This window comes from Austrofundulus limnaeus, unplaced genomic scaffold, assembly GCF_001266775.1.
Source record: "Austrofundulus limnaeus strain Quisiro unplaced genomic scaffold, Austrofundulus_limnaeus-1.0 Scaffold10, whole genome shotgun sequence".
NCBI classification, from domain to species: Eukaryota; Metazoa; Chordata; class Actinopteri; order Cyprinodontiformes; family Rivulidae; genus Austrofundulus; species Austrofundulus limnaeus.
The window spans coordinates 499136-527130 of NW_013952412.1; the positions used below are offsets into that span (position 1 = coordinate 499136).

The 27995-nt window shown below is 36.6% G+C and overlaps 2 protein-coding genes across 3 annotated transcripts in view; one reads left to right on the forward strand and one right to left on the reverse strand.

The window, feature by feature from the left end:
• Positions 1-7992, reverse strand: part of si:dkey-11f4.7 (piezo-type mechanosensitive ion channel component 2) — a gene marked incomplete at its 3' end in the record, with an annotated part of 34242 nt that extends 26250 nt beyond the window's left edge. The window contains 9 exon segments of the mRNA XM_014001694.1: positions 897-1110; positions 1218-1431; positions 1512-1671; positions 2416-2461; positions 3441-3542; positions 5515-5610; positions 6645-6849; positions 7655-7805; positions 7896-7992. Of these exon segments, the coding sequence (XP_013857148.1) occupies positions 897-1110; positions 1218-1431; positions 1512-1671; positions 2416-2461; positions 3441-3542; positions 5515-5610; positions 6645-6708 (896 nt within the window).
• A 1687-nt stretch (positions 7993-9679) lies between these two features.
• Positions 9680-27995, forward strand: part of gnas (GNAS complex locus) — a 33203-nt gene continuing 14887 nt past the window's right edge. Inside the window, exons 1-5 of one of the 2 annotated variants that reach the window (XM_014001703.1) lie at positions 9680-9888; positions 10177-11372; positions 17947-18019; positions 24672-24726; positions 24874-24993. In XM_014001703.1, the coding sequence (XP_013857157.1) occupies positions 11234-11372; positions 17947-18019; positions 24672-24726; positions 24874-24993 (387 nt within the window). In that variant the 5' untranslated portion in view covers positions 9680-9888; positions 10177-11233. Of the gene's footprint in view, positions 11373-17946; positions 18020-24671; positions 24727-24873; positions 24994-27995 lie in introns of both variants that reach the window. The other variant, XM_014001702.1, reaches the window with a different exon arrangement.

Sequence of the window (27995 nt, forward strand, 5' to 3'; positions counted from 1 at the left end):
TTATTTAAAATGAGCAGTTAGATTTTCTGTAATGACATTAATTAGGAGGTGACCTCCACAAAAAATGCTGAAAGGACTGTCGTATTAAAATAATTAATTTGTGTTAAATTTAGGATGCACTAGTCCAGCTGTTTCACTTTATAAATCAAGGCTGCCCAAACCTTTTCCCCAAAATGAAAATCTATCTGAGGGCTGTGGCCAAATGCAATAATATAATTCATGAAATACAAATACTTCTTAAGTACAGTCATTTTATTTTAATGATTATGTCCTGATGGAGTGTGACATGATTTGTTTGTGTACAAACTAATACCGTATAAGAATTTTATATATTTATACTTCTCATTCAACCACAATTAAATTCACTCTAACTAGGAGGCACAATTTGTATGGATAGTATTTATTTTTACAATAACAAGCTGGAATGAAAACAAGCAAAAATGAAATAAAAGTAATGACTTTCTACTTCTTGCCTTTTTTACAAATGTAATGAGTAGAAACTACAGATAATTGTGTGAAAATGTAAGAAGTAGAAGTAAAAAGTAGGCTGAAAAATATTTTCTCAAGTAAAGTAGATACCCAAAAATTCTATTTAAGTAAAGTAACAAAGTATTTGTACTTAGTTACTTTACAACTCTGTTAACACACAGCACCTCTGCTTTTTGGCACTTTTTTAATGATTAATGATACTATGTATGTTGCTTCATTTTTCTAATTTGAGAAAAAATAGTAAAGATTAAAAATAAAAGTTCAGATTTAATTAAAACAATACACATTTCATATTCACTCAACTGAAAGAGGCTGGTTAATTTCAAGGTCAGATAAGGATAAAGATGCCCCTTCATTTAAAAAGAAAAGATAAAATAGCATTTGTTTCTTTTCATTGCCTCCAATACCTGGCAAAGATGTCGTCTGGTGGAACAAGCTGCTGGGACAGAGGTAGCTGATACACATAAAGAGCCAGCAAATGTCCTCCGCTGAAGATGGCCATCATCACACACAAGGAGCTGAAAACCAGCAAGCTGATGGAGCGACTGAATATCCACCACCACACCAGGCTGAGAAACACCCCGAAATACATGCCGGAGGTGAGAGAGGGCAGCGTGATACCTGGGGACACACATCAGGACAAGTGGAAGAATAAAAAAGATGAATTAGATAAAAAAAAACTCTGTTAGCATTTTAGAGCTTGAGTACACCTGTGTTTGTTTATCTACCTGCCAGTCCCAGCAGCAGAGTCACCACCACTTTCCCCGCTGTGTTCATGATGGCCGACAGCAGCAGCCTCAGTCCGGCCGCGAACAGGATCAGTTTCTGGACAAACTGGGGAGGCCCGGAAGAAACTGGAACCGTAGTCTCATCTGAGCTGTCAAAAGACGAGCCCTCCGGGACGCTTTCCTCCTCTGATTCCGATTCAGACGTTTCTACATCCTGCAAGAGCCGACACACAGTGTTTCATGTAAACTCTGTGCGTTTAAAAGTTCTTGAGCGGTTGTTGTGTGAGCCGTTACCTCGGGCATGGAGGGTGGGACTCCATTTTCATGCAGGTTGACCTGAGGCACGGGGCGTAGGCGTTTTTTGCACAGCCTCAGGATGAACAAAATAGAAAAGAAAAGGCCAACGTCTGGGGCCAAGAGACGCACAACATTCCCAGCATCAACCGAACTGAATCTGAAAAAACAACAAAAACAAAAAAAAACAAAAAAAAACAGACATCAGTAACATTATTACATTTACAGCATGAAGAAAACACAAAGTAAAATAATCTGGTTTGTGACTAATATCAAATATACGTTTGATCCATAAAATGTTGAACCTCAATCTAAACCCCTCCTCTCTTCTGGATTAATAAACCTAATTTAATTACGTTGCTGTTATTTGTGCTATCATAGACAGTGGTATTTGTAGATAAAATAAAACTTTTATCCAGATTTGTAACAAACAGCATGGCTTCAGTACAAAAACTCAAAGCCCTATAAGAACAACTAACTTGTAAAAACAGTTGTTTTTCTTCCTGATCTCGGAGACGACCTCGGTGCCAGATAAACATCGATATTCTATCAGCAGAAAGTTTGTACATAAAATCTGATGACACAGAGGTGCAGACATTTTTATTTCTGCTTTAGGACATAATCACAAACAACTGCAGTGTGAAGCATAATCGTGCTCAGAATGAAAATTTGTTGGGTTTTATGGTTGCCAACAAGAGGCAGAAATGTGACACCAAACCTGAGCCTGAGAAAGAAATTTAAATCAGCCTCTACTTTCTAATGTCATTATGTGTAAGTACATTAAAAGAGTCATTTAGAGCGCAGAGAAGGAAAAATGTTTAAAAGTTAAATTGACTACCTGTTTACAATACTTTTATTAAAAATGGTTTAAGCATTCAAATATGAAAATTGTACGCTCTCATACCTCACAATTCCCAAATGGTAGAGGAAATCTTCCCAGAATCCGCTAACTGTTAAAAAGAAAATTTGTCTTAATAAAACAGGTTTTCTTAAACAATCAATAGTTTTTAGCCTAAAACACAAGTATTTCCTTAATGTTGAATGAGTATTTTCTTCATGTGGTCATGTGGAATATGGTTTCCAGGATAAGTGTGGAAAAAAATTAAAACATAAATGTAAAAATCTTTTCAGACTCTGTTCCCTGTAGCATATTCTAAAGCAGTAGTTCCCAAACTTTTTATCTTCTGACCCACAAAATATCCACGGCAAAAACTTGTGACCCCAAATATTACTGGTCTGAGTACATGAACTTCATTAATAACCCTAAAAACACAGTTTGTACACAAATATAAATACTTATTTATACTTATTTTGTGTTTTTGTAATAATTATAGGGAAAATATTACATCAGCAATTATTTTATTACCCTTTAAATTGATTTCTGGAGATTATCCAAGGTGCTTCATGACCCATTGGGCCCCAAGCCCAACTTTGGGAACCAAAGTGCAGTGGTTCCCAAACTTTTCAGCTTTTGACCCACAAAATAACAGTAGCAGAGACCTGTGGCCCCAACTATTTTTGGATGATAAACATTTGTATCAGGTCAACTAAACATGGGCATAATAACAATTATTATTCTACATTTATCCATTTTAAATACACTAACCTCACTCATTTGTAACAACTAAGACAAAAGTGTAATTAATTTAGAAAATCTTTTCAGGACCCCACCTTGATGTTTCGGGACCCCACTTTGGGTCCCGGCCCCAACTTTGGGAAACACTGTTCTAAAGGATGAAAATAAAAATTTCTAAAGAATTGCTCAAAGAAGTGGGGTATTTTAAAAGTGAAATTATTTTTTCCGTTTGTCTTGGTTTTTGACTTACTCAAGGAGACCTAAACCCTACTATTAGGATTCTAAATTAAGTAGACATCAAATTTTACATTAAAAAAACAGTATTTGGAGAAATGTAGCGAGTTGGTCTTTACCATGTGGGGGGATGTAGGCAAAGGGGATCTGCATGAAACACTGCAGGGTCAGAAAGATGAGGCTCGTGTAGACGATCAGACGCAGGAACTGACCTGTTTTACCTTCAGAGAGCAGAAAAAATGAAACAAAACCTGAAACTTGTTCTGCTCATCACCTCACAACAAATTACACATGAACTTGAATATGAATACAGCGAGCTGTAGCACTTGTTAAACCTTTCAGTAGTTTGGGTTTTTATGTTCGAATATACGGGAAATATGAAAAGACGTTTGAAAATGTGGGGAACTTGTTGTAAAACAATCATTTATTGTTTGAACTTTTTATTTTTCTGCTGATTTAAATGAATTTTTACACAATTATAATCTCCGAATAAACAAAAATAACCTGCTCACTCAGCTCCAATCACACACAAAAACACCTTAAAACACAATAACTACTCAGGTCAGTTATCGGTCCCTAAATGTTCACGTCAGTCAAACAAATAGTTTAAAGGCTTTAATTTCTTTTAAAAAAATAATCCTGAAAATGAGCGGTTTGTTTAAAAAAATTTAGTTGAAAATTCAAAAGAAACAAAGCTTTCCTTGATGTTGGTTTCGAGTTTCGCTCTTGTAATCAAAACGTTGGAGACACGAAGCGATAATAGCTGATGTGGCTCAACTGTAGCTGAGGCAGCAAATGTGCTGTTGATGTTCACCGTTTTTACTAAAAGCATTGTTTCACTTAAACCTCTCTGCTTACATATTCACACACATGCACACACACACGCACACACAGGCTCCTAAAAGTAAAGGTGGCTGCACAAATAAAGCACTTTGCACACACACTAAATGAACACACACTTCATCACTTTAGTCCAAAGAGGAGCAAATTGGAGGAAGGGTGGGATGATGTGTGTGTGGGGGGTGGGTGGGGGTATAACTGGGATCTATGAAGCTGAAAGGCCAACATCAGGCGGAGGAGAAATGACGGCAGTTAAAGAAGATTGCTGACATCACATCTTTTAATTCCTTGCTGTAATTACAAGGCTATGCATAATTGATTTGATCATTCCAACCATTTCCCCTTTACAAAGTACTTTGAGGGAGGGGCACCGATGCCTTAATTCATCAACCTGGAGTGGTCAGTGCTAAGAGGGCGCTCAAACAATCGCACGTTGATAACTGTGCTTCACAACAACAATTCAAGTCAATAATAAAAAACAATCCTGTTTAAACAAATAAAAGTTGATCATATTGAAGTATACAACACAGCTGGGATAATAAGGTGTTTGCCTGCCTGTGTGTTTTTGCACTGTTAGCAAAACAAGTTCATTAAATGGATTTTAATGAAACTATCAGAAAGTTATCACTGGCTGTATATTAACTTTTGACGTTTATCCAATTCAAGATGGCCACCACAGCAAATCAAAAAGGTACAAACTTTGTCAGTTTTATGGATATTGAGCTAAAATTTGGTGTGGTGGTACCTGAAAATCATTCACCACACATACTTCGAGTGCTGATAGATCGTGCAACATGAAATATTCATGCTTTACTGATATTTTTAAGACTTGGCCAAAACAACTATAACTCTGTCATTTCTCAATTTAAGAGAATCTTTATTTAAAACTTGCACGAAAGGCAGTTCTTCAAGGAATGTTTCGACTTAACTGCCGTGTAGAAAATTAGCATTAATCCTTGTGAAAGAATTAGTTGTTACATGTTCATCTGATTTAACACAGCAAGTTTTGAACAGAGATATAAACAAGTGAAACTAGAACAGGTTTGCTTCAAGTCGGCTAGAGTCAGCAGGTGCTTCAGAGCTAACACACATAATAACAATAATAATTCATTTATATGTCTAACCACTTTTCATTAGCAAAAATCTCAAAGTGCTACAAAACAGCAAATCATGGTAAATACAATTAGTAAAATCAAACAAAAGAACAATAAAAATACACTAAAAACAACACTCTGTTAAAATCAGTGATAACATCATGAAGAGGAAGAATAGGCTTGCTTAAAAACAATCTCTAAGCCTTTTTTAAAGTCAACATGAAATCATATTAAAGGTTATGAGTGGAGCTCCTCTCACCTTTCAGGGTAACCAGGCTTGGGTTCGGCAGCAATGGCAGCGTGAGCAAGAACACAAAGTACACCACAGAGAGGCCATTGTAGCGGAATGAAGAAGCTGATGTGCAGAAGGTGCAAGAAAAACAAACAAACAAACAAACAACAAATTTAGTGAAAAACCTCACAATTAATTAATTCATCTTATTTTATTTTTTAATTAGGGTATTTTTGACCCTATGAGTTGTGTAAAATACAATTTATTTTATTTTATTTTTAGTTTCTAATCACTTCTGGTTTAAATTTAAAATAAAAACAGGACTAAACATATGTTTGTGTTGTACTTAATGTTCCTAAAGGTTTCTTTAAATGAGCAGTGAAACATCTAAATCAAACAAATCGATGCAAAAAAAAAAAAAAATCAAGAACATCCATGAACCTTTTTATATATATTAATAAACAGTCAATATTTTGATAGTTTTGCAACTTTGTAAAATTATTAGAATGTCAAAGAAAATAACGTGAGACTGAATATTTGGTACATGTTGGTAATATGGTGAACGTGCAGATGGGAAAGTTAATATGTAACTATCAAAGTGACTGCATGATTATTCTGAAGTTGTATTTACTGAGTAAGAAATACCACATTTATTACTAAAGATCGTCACCAACTACAACTATAGTTGCACCATGCGCGTTTGTTAAACCTTGCTTTAGCATCATAAAGTCCTGTAGTCCATTGTGACAGGGTTAAAGCTGAAATGACTTATAGCTGCTGAGATCACACTCAAATAGATTTAAAATTTGTCTGCAGTCAGTACGATTTGTTTTCCTCTTTCTTACACATGATTGGTTCCATGTAATACAAGCTGTGACTCATAATTGAAAGCCATTTTGTATAAATGACTCTAAAGTCTAGTCTTAGCATTTCCTCCATTCTGTGAAGCAGAATTCCTCCTGACTGAAACGGCAGAAATCTTGATTTATTTATGATCATATTATTGATTGGGTTAGTGTGTGAATGTTAGTGAATGTTTTATAAATGAGCTTTACTAGAAGATTGACTTTGACACAAAATCTAAAGCAGCTCCTGAAGCAAACACTTTTCATCTACACCAAGCTAAGTTTGAAACTATTAAACAGACTTTAACTCACCCGTCAGCAGAAGCACTGGTAGTAATAAGTTGTAGAGTATTCCGACTACAAGATCCCCTGCCATGGCGCTTCCCGGGTGTCAGAGACACTCGCAGCTCCTTTAGACACTCGTCAGATAAACGTCTTTGAAATGTGGACAGAAATTCCAACCTCCTCACACATTTCATCAGCAGATGATTAACAGCAACCCCCGTCAAAACATCTTCTAATAGAGCAGCAAATAATAATAATGATAAAAAAGTCTAGCAGGCTCAAACAGTAAGAAACAGCGCTGTGATGAAAGTCCGAGCAGAAAGAGGAAAACCTTGATTTTCAACTGTGAGTGGATGATGACTGCCTTTGCTCTTTGCTTGTGTCTCTGTCACACCCTCCGCTCCCTCCCTCACCTCTTTCTGTCTCTGATATAATGCACTGTAACTCCCTTATTGCAGCTAATCTCACACAGGAGCAGCCGCTTTCATAACTTGACTGAAAAACCTGCTTCCGCTATGAAAAAAAAAAAAATTTAAAAAGCACTAAAGGAACCTTTCTATGTGCATTACAACCTTTATGGCAGTCGCGTGAGTTTCTACACGGGCATCCGTCTTCAGTGATGGATTATATAGAAAGTAACATTTTTCTGAAACAGCTGGGAGTTTTCTTTTCTTCTTTTTTTTATTTTTTTGAGAGTTTGTTTTATTTCAGAATCCCAGACAGATCCTCACACACACCACTGTTTGTTTCCTTACAGCCACCTCTGGCTGGCTCATCATATTTTCACTGAAGGGAAGTGTATCTAATATTCATGGCTGCAAGGCCATTAAAGCACCGGTGTGATTACAGCAAAATAATCACAGCAAAGACTGAGACAATCAATAACATAAATTTACTTCCAAATGTAAGAGGCAGATTTTAAGACATGCAGTGTGTTTTTTTTTCCTCCCTTTTTTATGATCAACAAAACAAACTAATCAAATCTACTGGAACAACTGCAGATGATGTATTTTGAGTTATAAAACAGAGGCATTTACCCATTCATCCATTCTCTTTATTTGCTTCTTCTTTCTGGGTGGCGGGCAGCTGGTAACTATCTCCAGCAGGCACTGTGTGAGAGGCGATGTACCCTAAACAGGTCCCCAGTCCATCACAGAGATAAACAACCAGTCTCATTTTCATCCACACCTAGAGACAATTTAAAGTTACCAATGAACCAAAACTGTGTTTTTTGTTTTTTTTTTTAGGAGGAAACTAGAGCACCTGGAGAAAACTTACATGTGCAAGAGCAGAATGTGAAAACTCCACCCAGAAAGATCCCAGGGAAGCAGGCGACCCTAACCTTTTCACTGTGAGGCGGCAGCTCTGACCTCTGTGCCACCCTGTGAAACAGATGAAGGAAAGAATTTATAAAGGGCAAAATGTAATAGTTTGATCATTAAAATACATTTTATACTGATCATATAGCTTATTAAAGTCATTTTTGTAAATGGTGACTAAAACACAACCAAAATGTTGAAACTATGTTTTAAAAATAACTGTTAAGCCCCCCCCCCCCCCCACCCCCGAAGAATTAGGTGGTAAGTGGGAACCATGTGGAGCAAATCTAACTAAGCATCAATAAGGTGAAGCATCTATTTAATAGGAATCCTCACATTTTGCTGCATTTTTTTATCCAATAACTAAAGGGAGGAAAACATGAACAGTGATCTTATAGAACCAGCTGCTGTTGCTCGTTGGTCTGGGAAATGTTATAAAGTCATTTCAAACAATCAGAGGCTATCTTCCCACAATGAAGAAGAATATTGACAAGCGGAAAACTTTTAAGACCTTCATCAAGCTTCCCAGGAGGAGGCGTCTCAAGCCAGATTGCACAGTGCTCAAAGTGCAAAAATATCAAGAGCACGATACCTCAGACTCTTTAAGCCTCATTTAGCAGTTTACGCTGAAGTTTATGTCAGTATAATTAAAAAAGAAAAAAAACTAATTAAAAACCTAGCATTTGTTATGACTCAAACCTTTAAAAATACAGCATGAGTCATCTCATGAAATATTACGATATATTGTGCTATCTGTTAGAATTAGTGAATGTGTTGTGAATGACTCTCAGCTCCTCAGTCTCTCACACCAACTTTTAGTTCAACATCTGTAAAATTCACTGAGGTGAAGCCATTTTCCTAGTCAATTAGCTGTGGCAACATCATTTCTGTTATACATATATACAAAGAGGGTAAAAGTGCACAGGAATTAAAGATAATGTGTTAACAAAGGGCTGAAGCCTGAGTATGTCTGAATTAAAAAACTGCTGCCATCTAGTGACAAACAGACTCAGCAACAATAAAAGTGATGCAGTCTTTCCTTTCAAGTCAGTTTAGTTTGTAAAACCTCTTTAAAAATCATGAATTCTTGTGAGTTCAAGAGAAACAATGTGTGTAAAAGCAAAAGGGGATAACAAAGGTACCAAAAGGCTATCTTAAAACTAAGTTTACAAAATGGCTAACTAGAATGTAAAAGAGGCAAAAGATTAGCTAAATGCTAAAAACACAAGAATAGACAAGATAAATTGATTAAATAAATGCATAGCTAAATATTAGCAAAATGCTAGCTAGAAGCTAAAAGGGTAAAAGAGATAGTACCAAAAGGCTAGCTAATATAGCTGCATTATTAAAAGGGTAACTAAAAGATAAAAAAAATGTTCAGACAGAAAATGTTTGCTAAACGTATCAGAGAACAATGTTTTGAAGAAATTGGAGTCAACTAAATGTTTTAGGTAGAAAAGATTAGCAAATAAAGTAAAATCTTTTTTTTTTAAATTACAAAGTTACAAAAACACAGACAGTACTCACTCATCTCCTAAGTGAGTTGAATGTTTTATGGCTAAAACAACATTAAGTATGCAGTGATATATGTTTTAAATTAAACCTCTTTTACATTTGTTTTCTGCTGGGTTTTCCTTGAACATGGCGCCGCTTTCCGCACGCCGTGACGCAGTTACGCATCGCGGGTCACGTGACGCAGCGCCGCGGCCTCTCCTCTCCTCGGTTCTTCCTTCCCAGGGTTCAATGAGCGCTGTGTGGCCCCACCCCGTGTCTCTTCAGCGCTGTCTATCTCCTCAATGTAGCCTGCTATTCTCGGAAGGAGAGAACGCGACCGAGGAAGAAAAAGAAGAGAAATAAAACCCTCGAAGAATCGTTTTATTTTGTATTTTTTAAATCTTTTGGCTGTCGTTCACCTTCGTCGAGCGGCGGCCCGGAGAGGAGCGGCCTTCACGGTGGGAATGTGCTGCTACAACAACCCCGCGTCCTATTTTTTCTGAATGTAAAATGCACATGTAGTTGTCAAGCCTGTGGCGTGTTTACCCACCTTGAATTCAAAGGGGGGATATGTGAAAATGTATGTTTGTGTGTATAGGTGTGTAAACATTTATAAGCCGTGTGTTTAGGCTATGAAAACCTGAGCCCTGTGACAGCGGGGGTTGATTTTTCACCTGCAAGAGAAACGTGGATACATTTCGAGGGATTCTGACATCTTGGTCACGTTTTCTTTTTCTTTTCTTTAGGCTTTTTTTTAATTGATTGTCCTCTCGTGGAGGGATTCGCCGGAGCCGATTTCGGAATACATATTTAAAAAAGCAAAGGTTGTCGGTGCGCAGTTTTTTTTTGGCTTTGTGGTGATGTGAGGGGCTGATAACATTTCTGCAACAAAAGCGAGGGGCAGAGAGGCAGAAGGAGGCCCTTTTTGGAGGAAAAAATCAGCAAGGAGCAGCCATCACAAACTAGAGAGCAAAATAGGGAGATATTTGGGTCGTTTTGGGGTTTGAGAAGGAGCACCCAGCAGTGAGTTCTGGAGCTGTCTTCGATGTAGCGAACCGGATGACGACGGAAGGAAGAAGAATACCACACATGTAGCTCGTTCGGGTGTAAATATTTCTCTTCCTGCTGCTGGGTTCCCGACATAGACAACCGTCGGGGTGGAAGAAGTAGAAATAGCTAAAGAGTATACATATACACTTGTGGACATGTTTAAGAAAGGCGACGTGGAGACGAGCCGCGCCACAGCCCGGGCGAGCCTTACGGACAGGCCGAGTTCAGCTCCTTGTCACGGGCAGCAGTGAGACGCGAGTCCCCGGCTTTTTTCTCTCTTTTTTTGGAGATGCGAGTTAGACTGCTTCTGCTGCCTCCGTTTGAGGTGAAATCTCGCTTTTGGATTACAAATCTCAACCCACTTGACGGGGAAAGGGTTTGAATACAGCTAAGCAAACACTAAACTGCATTAAAAAAAGCCCCGAGTACGAATCTGCAAACTGAAAAGGCGGCCTCCGTCCGTGTATCCTGCCCTGTTTTTTTTTTTTTGACAGCAAAATACGGACATAATTTTTTACACAGAGCTGAACCACAGACATTTTTGTTCGTTTTGAACCAGCCCAGGAACATTGAAAACTGTACATGTGTGTAACCCTGCTCTCTCACCTGAGGGTGAAACGAGGGGAATAGTTAGTTTCATTTATTTATTTTTGTTCCTCCAAATCCATCCCCTCCTCCCTCTCTCCTGCACTACTCCTCCTCCTCCTCCCAAGGATCCCCATTTTTTTTCTTTTTTGTTTCATTTTTGGAAAGATGGGTTGTTTGGGCAATAGCAAGACTGAAGACCAGAGAAATGAGGAGAAGGCACAAAGAGAAGCAAACAAAAAGATAGAGAAGCAGCTCCAAAAAGACAAACAGATCTACAGAGCAACACACAGACTACTACTACTAGGTGAGTTTGCTTCATTTATTTCTCTCTTTTTTCCTCTTCCTGGTGTTTTACAGTGAAGGCCTGTCAGTTTGCACAGTTGAGACTCTGCTTCCTCTCTCTACATAACCTTCTGGGATGTTGTTTTGGGAAACATTGTCAACAGTGTGACTGCCATTGCATAAGGCTGAAAAGCAAGGCAGCCCTGCCCTGTGCTTGGTTTCCAGCATGTTGCTGTCAGATTAAAAAGTCTGCAGCTGTAAATGAGGTAGACCTAAACATATTTTAAGAAAGACGAAAGATAAATCAACTATTGGCATTAATCAAGCTGTCTGTTTTAGACTTAATTTATGCACAAAATCAGCAACAGAATACAGAAAATGTTCAACAGTAGTTCTAAAACAGCTGCTAATTTGTAGTTGTTTAGTCCAGATTAAACATAGCTGGAAAGAATAATGCACAAATAACTTGAAAGGTTCGTGAACCGGAGATGGGCTGAGTCTCTGACGTTACATAACAGACAAATAAGTGTGTTTAACTTTCCTTGAAAAGCTCTTCTCTGTTTTTCTCCTTGTATGTAGGGTTGGGCAATATTGGCAAAAAAAAAAAAAAAAAAATCACGATTAATTGCTGTATTTAGCCGATAACGATTAATTTGACGATTAATCCCCTGGAGTCCCTGGACACCTTTATGTCCTAGTCACATGATCAGTTTAGTGGGAAAGATTTGCTCTTTGTAAATATCTGTTCCAAACTGTGTCAAAGTTACAGACTTCAAGATATACATCAAATTTTAAATAAATAAATTACTGAACTTTTTTATGTTAATCATATTTGAAGCAGAGAGGAGCACCGAGCGGTCAATCAGCCTGGTGGCATCAATCGTATTAATCGTGAAGTGCCAAAAAAATAATCGATTAATGTTTTTCTGATCATTAATTGCACATGATACGATTATGCCCAACCCTACTTGTATGTCTTCACAGGTTTATCACACTTTACAGAGACTGTGTTGGTTTTTGTGGAAAAATCATAATATTTAACTGTAGATGTTGTTGAGAGTGCACAGTCAGTGTTTGACAAGTCAGATATTGTTTTTTATTTTAGGGAGGAAGTTGTGTTGGCTTTTGGAAAGCAGGACAAGACCCACATAAAATGAAAACAATGATGTGCTTTTAAAGGCAGTTCCTTTTTTATTATCTGATGTGCTAGTTGTAAAACCTGCAGCCTTTATACGCAGAAAGGTTTTTGAAGTAATTCGCGAAAAGTTAATTTTTAAGTGACATTATTAACCAGCTGCTTGGACAAAAGTTTGGTTGTTTTTTGGTGTTCAAAAGTAATATCCTGACCTGTAAAATTCTATAAAAGATTAAACTAACATTCATTTACACTAATTTTAGATTAGATCATCCATGATGGATTTTTTCCTGAACTATTTTGAGATAACTCGTTCTATTGGGCTCCTGGGTTAAAGTAGTTATTTTACAGGATTAACAAAGCCATTTTATTCAAATCTTAATGGCATTTTGGTCCATGTCAGCAAGTTGTTTCACTTTGTTTGTGACCTGATAAAACCCTTTTTGATTAACAGAAGGTAGGCCACAGGTATGGCCTGTGATTAGACCCTTATAAGGGCGTTTGTGACTTTCAGTATAATTAAATTATGCCAAATTGATACATCAGTTTGTATGTAAATAAAGAAAACCCTGGCAACTTTAAATACATGATGCATCATGGAAACAAGTTACTTTAAAAAAAATAATGTTTAGTACATTTTGGGACAAAATTGAATTATTTATTAAAAAGTAGAAGTTTCATTAGATTGATGCAGCATTCAGGATTTTATTTGGACCATGGGCGTAAGACAAGTGTAAGCAAAAGTCTTTTAAAAATTGTTGCACACCAAAATGGGAATAATTATAGAACCATTTAAAAGTTATTTTTATATCATTCTTCTATATAAAAGGTTATTCACAGGTAAAATCAAAAGACTGGCCAAATGCACCTGGCGTGGACATTCCAGTTAAATTTACATTGAAGTCATAGCAGGTCATACTTAATAAAACAGAAACATCCAAGAGTCAGTATGTAAAATATGCAAGGTTCAAGATCCTTTATTTGTCACATGTACAGTATTATATAAGTAGGAACACACTGAATGAAATGTGTCCTGAACCACTTTGTGGCTATGCAAATAATGATATTAATGTCAAAGTTCATGACAGTAGAACTAGAAAACACTTTTAACAAAGTCAGGCTAAAGTAAAAAAAAAAAAAAACATGATCAAAACTTAGATGAGGCCGGCTGTCCAACAACTGAAGCCTGTTTCAGATCGGGTCATGCAGCTGGAGGGTCCCAGGCAGAGCATTATTTCTACATCTAAATGTCTAAGAAAATATCAAATAATATCAAAGTCCGGTCTCTTCATTTTGATGGAAATCTGTGCCTTTTAAAGCTTTAAAAACACCTAAACAATATAGTCAAACTGCATGAGCCAACATTTTTTCACAACGTTGTGGGAGACTGATAAAGTCATACAGAAGACAAATACTTAAAGTTCTTGCTGACAAAGGTAGTTCTATAAACAGTGGAGTCGTGTGATGTACTTATCTTTTCCACAAATTGCTTCTGCAAAAATGACACCATGTAAAAAGTCACTAGTGCTGTACCAAACGATTATTTTCTAATCGATTAATCTAACGATTATTTTTTTTTTCGATTAATCGCTTATTCTAACAACAAAAATAAGTTATTCTGATGTGAGTGCACTGGATATTTATGTTTTCATCAAATTAACAAGAACAGTTCTTTAATATTGTAATATTTTCTATAATAGTTTTTTTCATGGACACAAAATATGCACTCTAGAGTCAATTCTTTAACAAAAAAAAGCTTAAAAGATTTAACATCAAYATAAAATCTCAACCAAAGCATATAAAATTCAAGTAAAAGAAATGTAGTGCAAGATGTTAATAATCTAACAAATGAACTAAATCATGCAAAATTCAAGTCACTCTGGAAAAACTAAAATAAACATTTATTTATTATTTTTTATTTAACATATTTCTCAACATATAAAAATTAACAAATATCAAGACAATATCCAACTCTTTGTATTTTAACGTCAGTTGTGTAACTTTTTTCTTTAAGGTGAAAACTGTTGAAAACAACAAGACTGTTTTGTCTTATTACACAAATTAAAATCCAGCTCCACATGTTTCTATTGATGTCATTTCCCCCACTAGAAAAAATGTGTGATGGAGGTCCATGGAAGGCAAATACGGTATGTTTAAATCAAATAAACGAAAGAGGATGTAGTTAAAATTAATGAAATGTATCTAAGGCTACGTTCACACTGCAGCCAAATCCTATTTTTTTGACCCATCTGACTCATATCCGATTTTTTTATGACAGTCTGAACGAGACAAGTCAGATTTTTTCAAATCCGGCCCAGGCCGTTTCAGTATGTGGTTTTAAATCGGATATATATCTGATGTTTTCAAAGTGACTGCAGTGTGAACGCTCATGTCACATTCATCTGACTTTTTCATCAGTGAGGAGGGGGTGAAGGATCGATAAGACACTAACCTGAAGTCTTGCTGTTTAAATCTGTAGCTCCGTGTGTTTACAGCTCCAAAACACAAGTCCAGTTGCCTCATCTTTTTACTTTTCATTTTCCACGTAGATAGTTTGATAATAATGGTCCAGCCTGGATCGCGGAGAGTATCGATCCTAAAGTTAGCTACCCGGTCGATACTTTTTTCTAACTCGTAGTTTCGTTCAAAAAAAAAAAGCTTCACTGGAGCATCCCGGTCAGAGGCAGCTTCAGATATAAACACTGAACTAAAGAAGCAGATCAGATAATTATTTAATCGGCTCTGATTAAACAACAACTTCCGATTCAATGTGTAATATGTAGCATCCATGCTAGCTCTGTGAACAAACAAGCCGGCTGATGAGACGTCACGTCTTTTACTGCACATGCGTGTCACATCAGTGCTGTGTAGCGTTCACACAGGGGTCTGATACAGGTCACATTTAAAATGTAATGTGAACGTTCACACAAAAAGATCGGATTTTTTCAAAATATCAGAACTGAGCATTAAGACCTGCAGTGTGAACGTAGCCTATGCTACGTTTTGAACATCCAAAACACGTCCAACACTTGTTGGCTGCTTGTGCTCTTTAGGTCAGACGTGTGTCGGGAAGCGCCTCTGTTGTTTGAAACGCTGGGGGAACATGGCTTGACCTAACACCGGTCTCTGTTTAATGGAGGATGAAATAAAGAAAGTGGCGGTACTTCATTTACTTTGAGCAAGCGAACGTCGTGCTCACAAGATAATCCACCAGATAATTCAGAGGCGATCTATTCGGTAAATTTTACTCCAGGAGCTGCGAGGCTTTCAAGCTTCAGACTGAACTGAAGCAGCGGCTGCTCACCACTCTTATGCCAATAAGGTCGCAATGATGCATTTAGGTACCGAAATGGAATTGCATGAACATTCACTTGGTGGTTATGTAATACAGTGAATCGATAATAAAAAAATCTGCGTCGACAAATTTACATAATCGGCGTCATCGATTATTTCAACTAATCGGTGCAGCCCTAAAAGTCACACGTTGCATTTAGCCAACTTTAAAACCTGATATTGACTGGGTGACGCATGCTCTGATAATCGATCAGTTGATTATATACAACGCATTCTCCTAATCCTCAAAAATACTTTACTTCTAGTCTCCTTTGGGGGAAGAATGCTTGACATCAAAGTTATTAAATACTGGCTGAATTACTACTGTATCCATTTCTTTTAAAAGTTATATCAAGTTTTCTAGACTTGTGATTCTGCCAGAGAGTTTATCAGTTTAGGACCATTGTCAAAACAGTTAATTGCCCTGTGGAGGCAATGTCAGTGTTCTTTACTTTGGTTTTTATTTTAATTTTTATTTTCAGTCAACATTCAACAGGGTAAAGCTAACTTCCCAGCATGGCCACATGTCACCAGTTTCAGTTTGTTGCCAAACAAATACTTTGCAGACAAACCATACACAATAATGTGCAGTGAGTTTAGAATAGAAATAGAAATAGCCTTTATTGTCCCGCCGAAGGGAAATTCAGGTGTCACAGCAGCATCTGTAGAGGTTCACACACTAGTTACTTTACAAATTATAGATATTGCACACAAACAAAAATTAACAATGACTAGCCATGATACGACTACTACTAACAACAAAATACAATATAAAGAATTGTGCAATAGAAAACGATACGTTTTGATTTAGAGACAGTAGACCACCAGAATCCGACATTATGAATCAGAAATTGCCTGTTTTCAAGGCAAAACAATCTCAACAGACTGATAACTGTAAAGTGAAATATCACAATGCAGACAAGAAACACAGATGTGCAATTACAGCAGTTTTTTTAAGGTTTAAAATGGGTAGCAACAGAACAGCTGATTGCTCAGATTATTAATAATATAAATGAGTAGTTGTGCAAATGATTATTCAGTTGAGAAATTACAATGAATAGTAACAGTACATATGATTGTGCAGGCTGCAGGTGTGTAAACACTTATTGGGATTTTTGTAAACACTTATTGTGATTTTTGGGCGTGTTGCTGGTTATGAAGACTAAAAAATCTGGTTTGTGGTATTTTTTTCAAAGTAGATTTAAAAGTAATCATTGTGTCCATTATTAGCCATTAAATTTGTAGCGGCATTTCTGCATATAATTTAGGGCATTTTGAATTTCATAGATTCTTGCTTTTCATTTTTTATTTTAGAGGTACAACACTTTATTTAGCTATTGTTTCTTGAAGCCTAGTTTACTAAAAACATATACAACATAGCACAAAAAGTAAGGAAATTTGTGTTTGGTTGATTATTTCCTTAACAATGCATCTTGAAAATAAATATTATACCAGACACCTGAGATAGAAGCTCAAAACAAGTGTCAGTAACAGCAAAATAAGCTATTTGGCAGAACTGCTCATCCCACAAGTACTTGTTCCTTACAAATGTGGCACCATTTAAATGGGAAATTAAAATGCTTTCCAACATTGTAAGTTTTATTGCCAAAAAGCATTGTTACAACAAAGAAATAATCCACCAAACACAATTTTCCTTACATTTAGTGCTATACAAACATGCTCATAATGTTACTAAATAAACGTGCCACCTCTAGAAGGCTGTTTTATTAAGTATTGCTGTTTTTATAGACTTTTTGGCTCTAATTTCCACTCAGTTCTAATTCTGCTCCATTTTTCAGGGTGTAAGTTGCCAATTTTGCTCTACTTTTGTGTGTGGTAACTTTTTAGGTTTAACTTGTGCAGTGTCATTCTTTTTGTTTGACAGGTTTGGCTTACACAATTTCCAGGAGTTTTGAAGTTTTGCTTAATGTGAAACTGTTGGTTTTATCTAATTTCCCTCTGGGAGCAATAAAGTATTTTTGAATTGAATTAAATAGATTTCCTAGGACATAGTATTACTATGAAATCGCCCAATCCTATTGAGGAACTACCTACCGGTAGTCATAATTTTCATGATTTAAGGTGTTGGTTTTGTAATTTATTTATTTTTTTATTATTTTGTTCTCAGGAGCTGGAGAGTCGGGAAAGAGCACCATAGTAAAACAGATGAGGATCCTACATGTCAATGGCTTCAATGCAGAGTGAGTAAAACACAAGTGAAATCCTACAAGACACTATGACAACTATTGAATCTGTCATCCATTTATAATCAGGAAGCTGATAATGTATCTTCTAGAAAAACTCAAGTCCCGAACCTTCTCTCTAACACTCAAAGACTAGATAAAAAAAGTCCAGTTATTGTATTGTTAAGAATTATTTTAGAATGTCTTGGTGTCTGTGTGGCATAAAATGTAATATTTGCCTAAGTTAACAAGGTTTCAGGGAGACACTTCTTGAAAATGTTTGCATATTTTCCACATTTTACATCCATGCAGGTTTTAGACACAGCAGAAAAAGCATAGCAACAGGATGTTGCATTTAGCTTTTTGTTAATCATTCAAAAGTTAGGATGCATAAATGCCTTTTTTATTTAAATTTGTAATTTCAGCCAGTTGCAAACAAGAGTACTTCCTTTTGCTGTCATAAAGTTACCTTTTACTTCCTAATTCACATAAATGAAGCTCTTCAAAGTTGTATCTTTTACAGTTAATGTGTGATATAATGTCACTTTCAAAGTTTCCGAAAAGTCCTTTTTTTTTTTTTTTTTGGGGGAGTGGTATTTTTTTATATACTGTAAAAAAATAGTTTCTTGTTGGACTTCTACATAGTGATGCACATCTTTGTAACAAATTTATTCATGAAAATATTTAAAACATAATGAAGTGTTAAAACACACAGTAATCAAATGTTAATAAAAACGATGCATTCTTTTTACTTTAACACGTTGCACAGGTAAACTGGGCAACTGAGCCACAAAAAGACTAAAATACAACCTTAAAATAATCAAAAAATAAAATAAAGTCTAAGTTGAAAATCTGAATGGGTCCTGAGTAGGGCTGGGCGATGGGTATGACCTCAGATTCATATCACAGTATAAATTGAATCCCTTCACGGCATATATCGCGGTAGAAAATTATCATAAGAAGCAAAGATAATGTAATTTTTAGAACATATATTTAGCAGAAAACTGTAATTATAATCAAACCCTGCATTTTTTTCTATAGTGCAAAAGAACAAAACAGAAGTACAAAAGAATGTTTTATCTATATTGCAAAACGGTTTCAACAACAAACATAAACATTTCTCATATTTTCAACAATTTCAAAATAAAGTGGACGTTAAAACCAGTACTTCAAGTAAAATTAGTCATTTAGACATTAAAAAGAAATTCTAAGTTGGTATAAGTTGACTAAAATGTTATAGTGTGACAGGACCTTAAGGTGCGGTGAAGCCAAATAAATGTAATATTTGCCTGCCATACAATGAGCTTTTGCCTGTTGAACTTATCGGCTGCTGCTCTGCTGCGCTCTCATCTTCATCAGAGCAGAAACAGATATTAGCAAGATGGATTTATGACTGAACGAACATCCGCATTTTTTTAAATCGTCTCTGTGGGTAACAATACATAAAAACAAGGTTTTTTCTCCGACAACTTGGGTGAAAAAAAAACTATGGTTTTTAAAGCTTCGCTCTGCGCGACGTGTGGGGTGGGTCATGATCCCGCGGCACAACTTAACTTTTTCTACAGCGGGAGGGGGAAATTTGGAGGATTTATTCTCTCTATATGTGTTTTAAAGCAGTATATTCATTATATTTGGAACTCCTCTTGCTCAGTTGTCTCTGCACTCAACAGCCATGTTGACACAGGTGCGATGACGTAACTGACGACAGGACGGTACTGGGTATATTTCTATTGTAGGCCAACTTCATATCGTTTGTATTGTTTATTGCATATACCATGTAGCCCTAGTCCCGAGTCAGCTCTCTGTCCATTTTATAAAGGGCTGCTGCCTTATGGTTGATAGTTCTAGTTGTGGCTTAAACTTGATGTTTAATGTCATAACTGCTGTATTGTCACCTGAGGTAGTTGAAGCATAGCTGAGCTCTTACCATTTCAGATGGAAAACTTCTGGTATCAAAAAATTTAAGAAAATGACGAGACCATTAAATGTAAATTTGTGTCAACTTGGAAGAGATTTAAACTGGATTTTTTTTAATATTGCTGCCATTGTTAAAAAATAGGAACAGCTAACCTCAACTCTGCATATTTGAGTTTAAACGACAAGAATATTTACCAGAAACTAGTTTATTGGTACATTCATTACAACAATCTCAAATTGTTTCACAGTCATTCCTAAATTAAAATAAAAATAAAACACTAAAACTTTGTGGAAGTTTTTTACTGTAACATAATGAATGAACATATTGAAACTTGAATTTATTTAACTTACTTTGTCACTGGTTTTGGCAACAACTCGTAAATAATCAAGCTGCTTCTTTTTTCCTGGCTTTTGGTTTTGGATCATGTTTCTAAATGATGTATTACAGAAAGCAAAGATAAGTTTCTGTGAGATTTTGTGTGTTAGTAACTAAGAGTGGGTTGGGCCTGCTGGTGGTCATGTATTGGCCGGGACAGAAGCATCTTTGCAAGGTTAGACTAGAAAATCAGCACCTTAGGCAGACTAAAGCATATGACCCAGTGCGTGACTCCACAACACTGAACAGTGAGTGTGTGTGTCCTTGTGTTTGTGTATGAAAGAGTGTCTAAATGTGCATGTCTGTTCATGTTCTGTGCATGCATGGGTGGGTGGCAGACTAATACAACATCATCATAACTTGCATATCTGACATTACTGGAAGTGTCAGGTTGATTTGTTTAGCGTTCTGTTTCCTCATCTGCGGTGAACTGAAGCACCTTTGTTAGTTTCATAGTTTGACTGTTTGGCATCAAGCATTTAGTAACTTTTGTCAGTGAAGATTTGAAATCATAACGTCAGTGTTGCAGACCAGTTGGGCCTTCACACGACAAGAATAGTAACGTTTTAATGAGCATGGATCCTCTAGCATAACATAAACATGCCGATTTGGGATAAAAGTTGTAGTGATAAAAGATTCAGGGTGAATGGTTTGAGTGTTGTGGTTAAATCAGAGTAACAGGCTTGTGACCGGAAGACTGATGGGTTTTGCTTTTGGTTACATTGAAGGAAGAAAATGACTAAAATAATCGTTCAGGTGTTCATTTTTTTCTCAAAATTGATTACTGAATCATCTTTGATCAGGGTGTTTAACTGTCAGCTTTACTATTTAAAACAGAGCACTGAAGCTATGTGGGACTTTTTAGTTTGTGGGTGGGTAAAAGCACCACAGCGATGCAAGGAACTTCCACAAACATAAATAAGTATCTGATTTTTTTACACCATTCAAGCAGAGGTTGAACGCAAAGTTTAATATAGAAAATATTTAATTTGATCTGTTTCTAACCTCAGATTTCAGTTGCAAAAAACTTCAAATAAAGAAGCACATTTCTTATTGTGTTAAAATATTAGAGGTAGTCTACTTCTAAACAAAAACGTGTTAAAACATGTTTTTGTGTTTACCTAATAATCCAGATTTTGTTATTTTTAGGGGTCGACAATCACAAATTTCTGGCCGATCACTGGTCTTTAAAAAAAATCTGACCTGCCAATTTCGATTTTTGCCGATACAGTTAAAAAAAACCTGATACTGTCAGATGTTATAATACACATTCAATGTTCCAATCGTATTTTATTGAAAAGCACTGAACGATACCCTGGAAACAATGCAATACCCTTGGAACAATTTAATTCATGATTTTTTTTTCTTCTGAAGACAACATATAATTGAACGTGCACACACCAATGCAGGCAGTTAAAATCTACTTGCCTACCTTTTGGTGGCGGACAGTAATTTAAATATGTATTGGAGCCATTTATTATGAGGTATAGCAAATTCATTCCTATAGTGTATATTGCACAAATCATTGAAATCAAGACAGTAAAATGTATTAAATTAGTGACAGCAAAAGAATACATTTGTTTTTTCATTGTCTATGGACATCACATTGAATTGAAACTTTACTTTGATTCAGTCCCTTACCCTGAGTGTACATGTGGCAGCAGGCAAATTTATTTGTTCATTCATCCACTGGCTTTTTGATCCCTTTTCTCCCGTTTTTTTGTCCCATCCTCTTTTTTTTACTGAAAACTTCCTTAAATCATCCATTATACACAGTGACTGCAGTTTGCACTGACCAGAGGTGAAGGGGGAGTGTTTTGCAAAGTGTTTGTTCTCAGCCTCAAACAATAGCTCACACAAAAATTACTGTAACACAGTGCCCGCTTGCAGAGGATTTTGTTGTTTTGGCTGGTTGTGCACATCTTGATTTTTATGGCGGTGCAAGTGGTGCATTCAAAATGGGGAAAATCAGCAAAACATTCTGCAAAAATGTTTAATTGTACCAACGTCTGCACGACTGAACAGAACCCAAGATGGCATAATTATTGCATAATAATTACTTTTTAAAAAGACTTAAGAGTAAAGCAGATCCATGCAAATGCTGTAGTTCTATACAAAGAATGTACCAGACTTCTTCTAGTGCGTTTCTGTTGAGCAACCCTGTTTTTTTTTTTTTTTTTTTTTGTAGCAATGCAAACCATTATAGAAGAGAACTACCTTGAGTGCAGCTTGCCTGAATCACTAAATAAAGGCCACTCCTCTATCCTGACATCACAATCTCATACCAGGACCAACCCACCACTACATACTTACTCTAGACTGTTCATACATAAAAGATTTCTGTGGTTTTGAATCTGACTTAAAATGAAAACCACATTATATAACAGTCAGTTACCAGCAAATGCTTAAACTGCTCCTCTACTTGTCATCTTTGTTGTGTTTCATGTGGATGAAATGAGTGCAACAGATGGGTAACATAAAAAAATAAGTAACGGCAAAGTTACAACAATTCTGTAAAAGCAATAGAAATTTCCGAACTGTGATTCATCTATCGCCAAAAATGAAAGAATGGCCAAAATAATTTAAAGCAGAATGCATCACTTCTAATAATTGTCTACTCTGTTGAGGACACAAGCATGCAGGTTAGTTCTTGGGTCAGCGCTGTCGTTTAACATTACAGCCGAACCCGAGACAAAACAAGCTGAACCAAAAAAACAAAAAACAAAAAACAAAAAGGGGTCAAATAAAATACAAAAGACCTGGAAGCAGAGGCACAAAAGGAAGTACTCTCAGGCTTAAGACGGGAATGTGTGTGTATACACACACAACCATGTGATTTATAATGACTGCCAGGTTGAAAATGTAAACAGGGCCTTCTCAATCTCCTTTCTAAACTGATAAACTTTCCGTACCCCTCCTTTCCCTTTCTTTTCCCTCTGTTTATCGGTGCAGGGTGACCCCACAGGTGACTCGTCTTAAGAAACGGAATCTGGAATCTGCTTCAGCTGTTTTTCTAATTGAAGTCGTGTCAGAAATGTCGAATGTCTGACGTCTATATGAGCGGCTAAAATGTTTAAATGGTCTTAATAAGCTCTTACCTATTGGATCAGAGATCCCCAACGCTGGTACTTGTGGCCCACTGTCCTGCATGTTTTTGGTGTTTCACACATCTGATTCAAACACCTGAATTACCTGCTCAGAATATCAAGTTCAGCTGAAACCAGTCATTCATTTCAGTCTGGTGTGTTGAAGCAGGGAAACGTCTAAAACATGCAGAGAAGTGGGCTGTGAGGATCTGGGTTGGGGCCTCTGTATTAAATTAAATGTGAACAAATCGTTCCAATTCGTTTCTGTTAATCAGACAGACAGGTTGCATTACATACAACAAATATTTTATGTTTTCCACATATTGCACACTTTTTGACCAGTGTGGACGTCTTTGCTTGCGCAGAAACAAAAGTAGCAGAGAACTCGCCCTTTGCCACTGACATAGAACTATTGTAAACACAATGCGCTGTTGTCCTGGCAGGCTCAAGGTGAAAGATAGACTGAGTGGCTCTCTGGTTGCCTTTTATTAGAAACATTTCTATCACAAAGAGTCCCAAACATCTTGTACACACGGCTATCATTCACTGGAGACAGACATAATTTCTTCTCCACGCGTGGCAGTGAAGGTCTGTTTATCCTTCCAGATCAAAAACAAACTCGACGCAGTGCACTGCTGCGTGCCCTTCTTAAACACTTTTTATATTTATAAGCTAAATAAACAATCTAATGTTCAACAACAAAAAAAGATTTTTTCCTGTTTTAAGGCACAGAAATTTTGAACATTTTGTCCCACCAATTTTATGTACTCTATTAGTCCACTTATCTTATTTAATTAAATCTTTTAGCAAAATACTTACGGTAAGTTTTATTAAAGCTGATAATGACTCTTTAACTTTTGTATTTTATTACAATACATTAAATTTGTATTATTTTTTCATTATACAGTATCATGGACAATGTTGTGAAACTAGGCTGCAGTAAACAATTCTTAAAATATATCACTTAATTTTCTGTATATTATGCTTTGATTATTCTGTTTCCTGTTCATTTAAAGGGGCTATATCATGTAAAACCAACTTTTTTGAGTTTTACAACATGTTATAATGTTATCCTCTCATCAAAAACATGCCCAGAGTCTTACTTGGACTCATTCTTGCATGTTTGAGAAATCCTGTAGAAATCCTGAGGCAGGCAGGGGAGCAAAAATGACCAGTTGGGTCTGGCTCCTCTTTGGGGCTGTCTCTCCAAGCTGCACTTCCTCATCACAGAATCATAATATTGCACCTTTTTTAAGCTATAATTTCATAATGGTCACCTTTTTTCTTTCAGAGAAAAGAAACAGAAAATTCAGGACATCAAGAACAATATAAAAGAGGCTATTGAGGTAAGGCTATTTTCTGTTATACACTTTTTATGTTTGGACCCCAAAAGATTGATCTTTGTAAACAAATAGGACAGTCATTTTTCTGTTTTTCTTCAAAAATGATGTCAATCCTAAGTTTTCTGTGCATTTCCTTTGTGTTTGTGACAGACCATAGTAACAGCCATGAGCACCCTAACACCACCTGTGCAGCTGGCATGTCCAGAGAACCAGCACCGGATCAAATATGTCCTCAACCTCGTCAACCAGAAGGACTTTGATTTTCCATCTGTGAGTAAAAATTAATTCCACACACCCATAATCAGAAATATTTTCTTTTTGCAGTGCTAACTATTCACTAAATCAGTAATTAAGAGGACATAACAGTTCTTATTTTATTAGTAAAAATGAAATGAGGGACAATAGTGACTCATGTCTTTATACTCTCACCTTATAATTCAACTGCATTATAATTTAGTTTGGACATAAAGTACTGCTTCTTAAGTCATTCTGAAATTTTTTATGAATTTATTGTTTTAAGCAAATGTATCAAGTTTATCTTTAAGGGTTCACGAGATTATTTTACTAACAGACACACACGGGTAGTTAAAATATTGCCCACTTTGTGGTGGAATTGTCTGGACCCTTACGTGTGTCTCCTGCTCTGTAAAATTTTGCTTTTATTTTGGTATTTTCATCAAAAATTATTTTAAAGACCTTCTAACACACATAAAAACTTTTGACAAATAAGAGTCAAACATTTTTGAATTGCTGCGTGGTTGACACGCGTGTAAAGGTCTTTCTGGAAAATCACATTTGCAGTTGAACCGGGTTGCCTCATCTGCATTAAGGTGTTTATACTTCATGCAAGACGTGCGGCTGCGGCCCAGCGATGACGTAATTGCATTTGTGTCACCGACTGCATTGAGTGTTTATACTTGGAAAAGATGTGGGGGATACATTATAGTAATCCCTCCCTCTGCCCTCCCACCGCATACGTCAAGCAACACAAGCGTGATTTTATATTTAAGCTTCTGTAATAAATCACTTCATTTTCTCTAAAAAGTAGGCTAGCGAGGGTGTTTTATTACCTCGATTTGTGAGTCCGTTGTGTCGGATGTTGTCATGTTTGTTGTCCTCCCCCGGTGTTTAATGCATGTGTCCAGCAAAAATAAATAAGTAAAAATAAAAGGCAAAAAAGAAATAACGAGGAACTAGATTGGTCCCGCTAGGATCCTCGCTCCGGACCTGCATACTCCGTTTGGTCTTTGCAAACCGGTCACGGAGAGTCTGCCACCGTTTGTGGCAGAGACAGTTTGCAATGTTTCTGCAATCTCCCTCCATGAATTTTTTGCCATTTGGCATTACTTGTACTCCGCAGTAGAGAAGTCATACAAATGTTTGTACCACCGGACCGCCTCGGCAAGTTTCTCTTCGAAACTATCCATGTTTACAAAAAAATCCGGCCTCTGGAATCGAGTACCGGGCAGCGGAGTGATACATCAAACAAAAACGCCCACAAACTTTGAACCAATCACACGTGCCGAGCCGCAACCTCTGCGTCTCGGAGTGCTGACTGGGGGCAATGTATCGGACAGCTGTCACCGGGGGATCGCAGCGGGAGTGCAGACGGAAGTTGTGCAACTTTTTTTCATTCAGCGGGGTGTAAAAGACGTGCAACAAGAAGTATAAAACAGCCTTTAGTGCTTCAGTGTTTGTCAGCAAAGTCCCAAATTCCCAGGTGCCGGCCCGTGACACAGGTGTTATGTCAAAATGCTGCGTTGCCGGCCCTGAGGTTTACCAATAACCCTCGCAGGGAGTGTTTGTGTGGGTTTAGTATTCTCAGAGGGACGTTGTCATTAACTAATTGTCCAGAACAAGAGACCTAACTGCAGAGCCTCGGGGTTCATTCACAGCCACCTGTGGAGCCGAACTTAATTTAATTTTTAGTTTACACAGTCTCATCTGGCTGTCTGTGGAAGAGGGTTATAAGTTGTTCTTGAAACTGTGTGTGTGCTTGTCACCAAATAACTGTTCACATAATCATGACAGGAGTTCTTTCACAACTTTTATTGTCTTTCTTAGGAAATCTGGAGACATTTTAGTCGATTACTGAATTGAGGCTTTAAACTTTTACTTTTACAAGGAACAGACATGATGGTGGTCTGTCATGCTTTCAGAAATTGAATTCTCAAATGTCACTGAGTAAATTAAAAGAAAAAGTTGCAGTTGCTGGAACCTTCATAATTTTTGCCTCTACTAATGATTTATTTGTATTGGCGTTATGGCTGTAATAAGCTACATAAAACAACTGAAATGCATTTAGTTAATTTCATACAAACATCTTGAACACAAAGCCAAACTGGTAGCATTACAATAATCAGCTCAATAAGACATTGTTGTAGTTAATCATCTTTGTTTTTCCCTTTTAAAACAATAAAAAATTGCATTTTTGTGTTGCTGCATCCAGTTTTAATCAATAAAGATATAAGCAAGTGTGCTGGGTGGTATGACCAAAATTTTATATCACAGTATTTTCAGCATTTACACCGGTTTCTCGGTATGTCACAGTATTTTTCTTTTCATCACAGGTCAGCTGATATTAAAATGTAAAAACACTAGGGATGTCCCGATACAACTTTTTCACTTCCGATACGATACCGATATTGACCCGTTACCAAAACAGTACAAGTGACACACTTTTACCTATTTTGTAGCGTAAAATCTTAGAAAAGTCTTGGTCAAGTCAAACAGTGAAAAAGAGTAGGTATGAGAAAAACTGACTCATTTATTTTTAACCAATGGATCACATACATTTTGAACTGAAGAACATTATACAATTTAATAAATAAAATAAATTACAATACCCTGAAAAAAAAATGTACTTTTAAAATGTAAAATAATTCAAAATCACTCCAGTTATTATTTTTTTACCATCTGTCAGCCTTGTGCTGCTTTATGGTGGGAATAACTGAAGGTGGGGACAAAACAAAACCCCACATTATTGTCTGTTCAAAGTCAAGAGTCCACAGCTCCAATTTTACTGACTGTGCTCAAAACAATGTGATCATTGATAGATAGATAGATCTTTATTTGCCGTTTGTGCATATACTAGCAGTTTATACACATTGGAATTCGTATGTGGGCATCTCTCCTAGTTACAGTATAGATGACAGAACAGCAATGAAAAAAAACATAAGGTCTAAGAAAACAGTATAAGAACAATAAAAAAGTAAAAAAAAGGAAATACGTGTGTATGGATGTCTGTGTGTGTGTGTGTGTGTGTGTGTGTG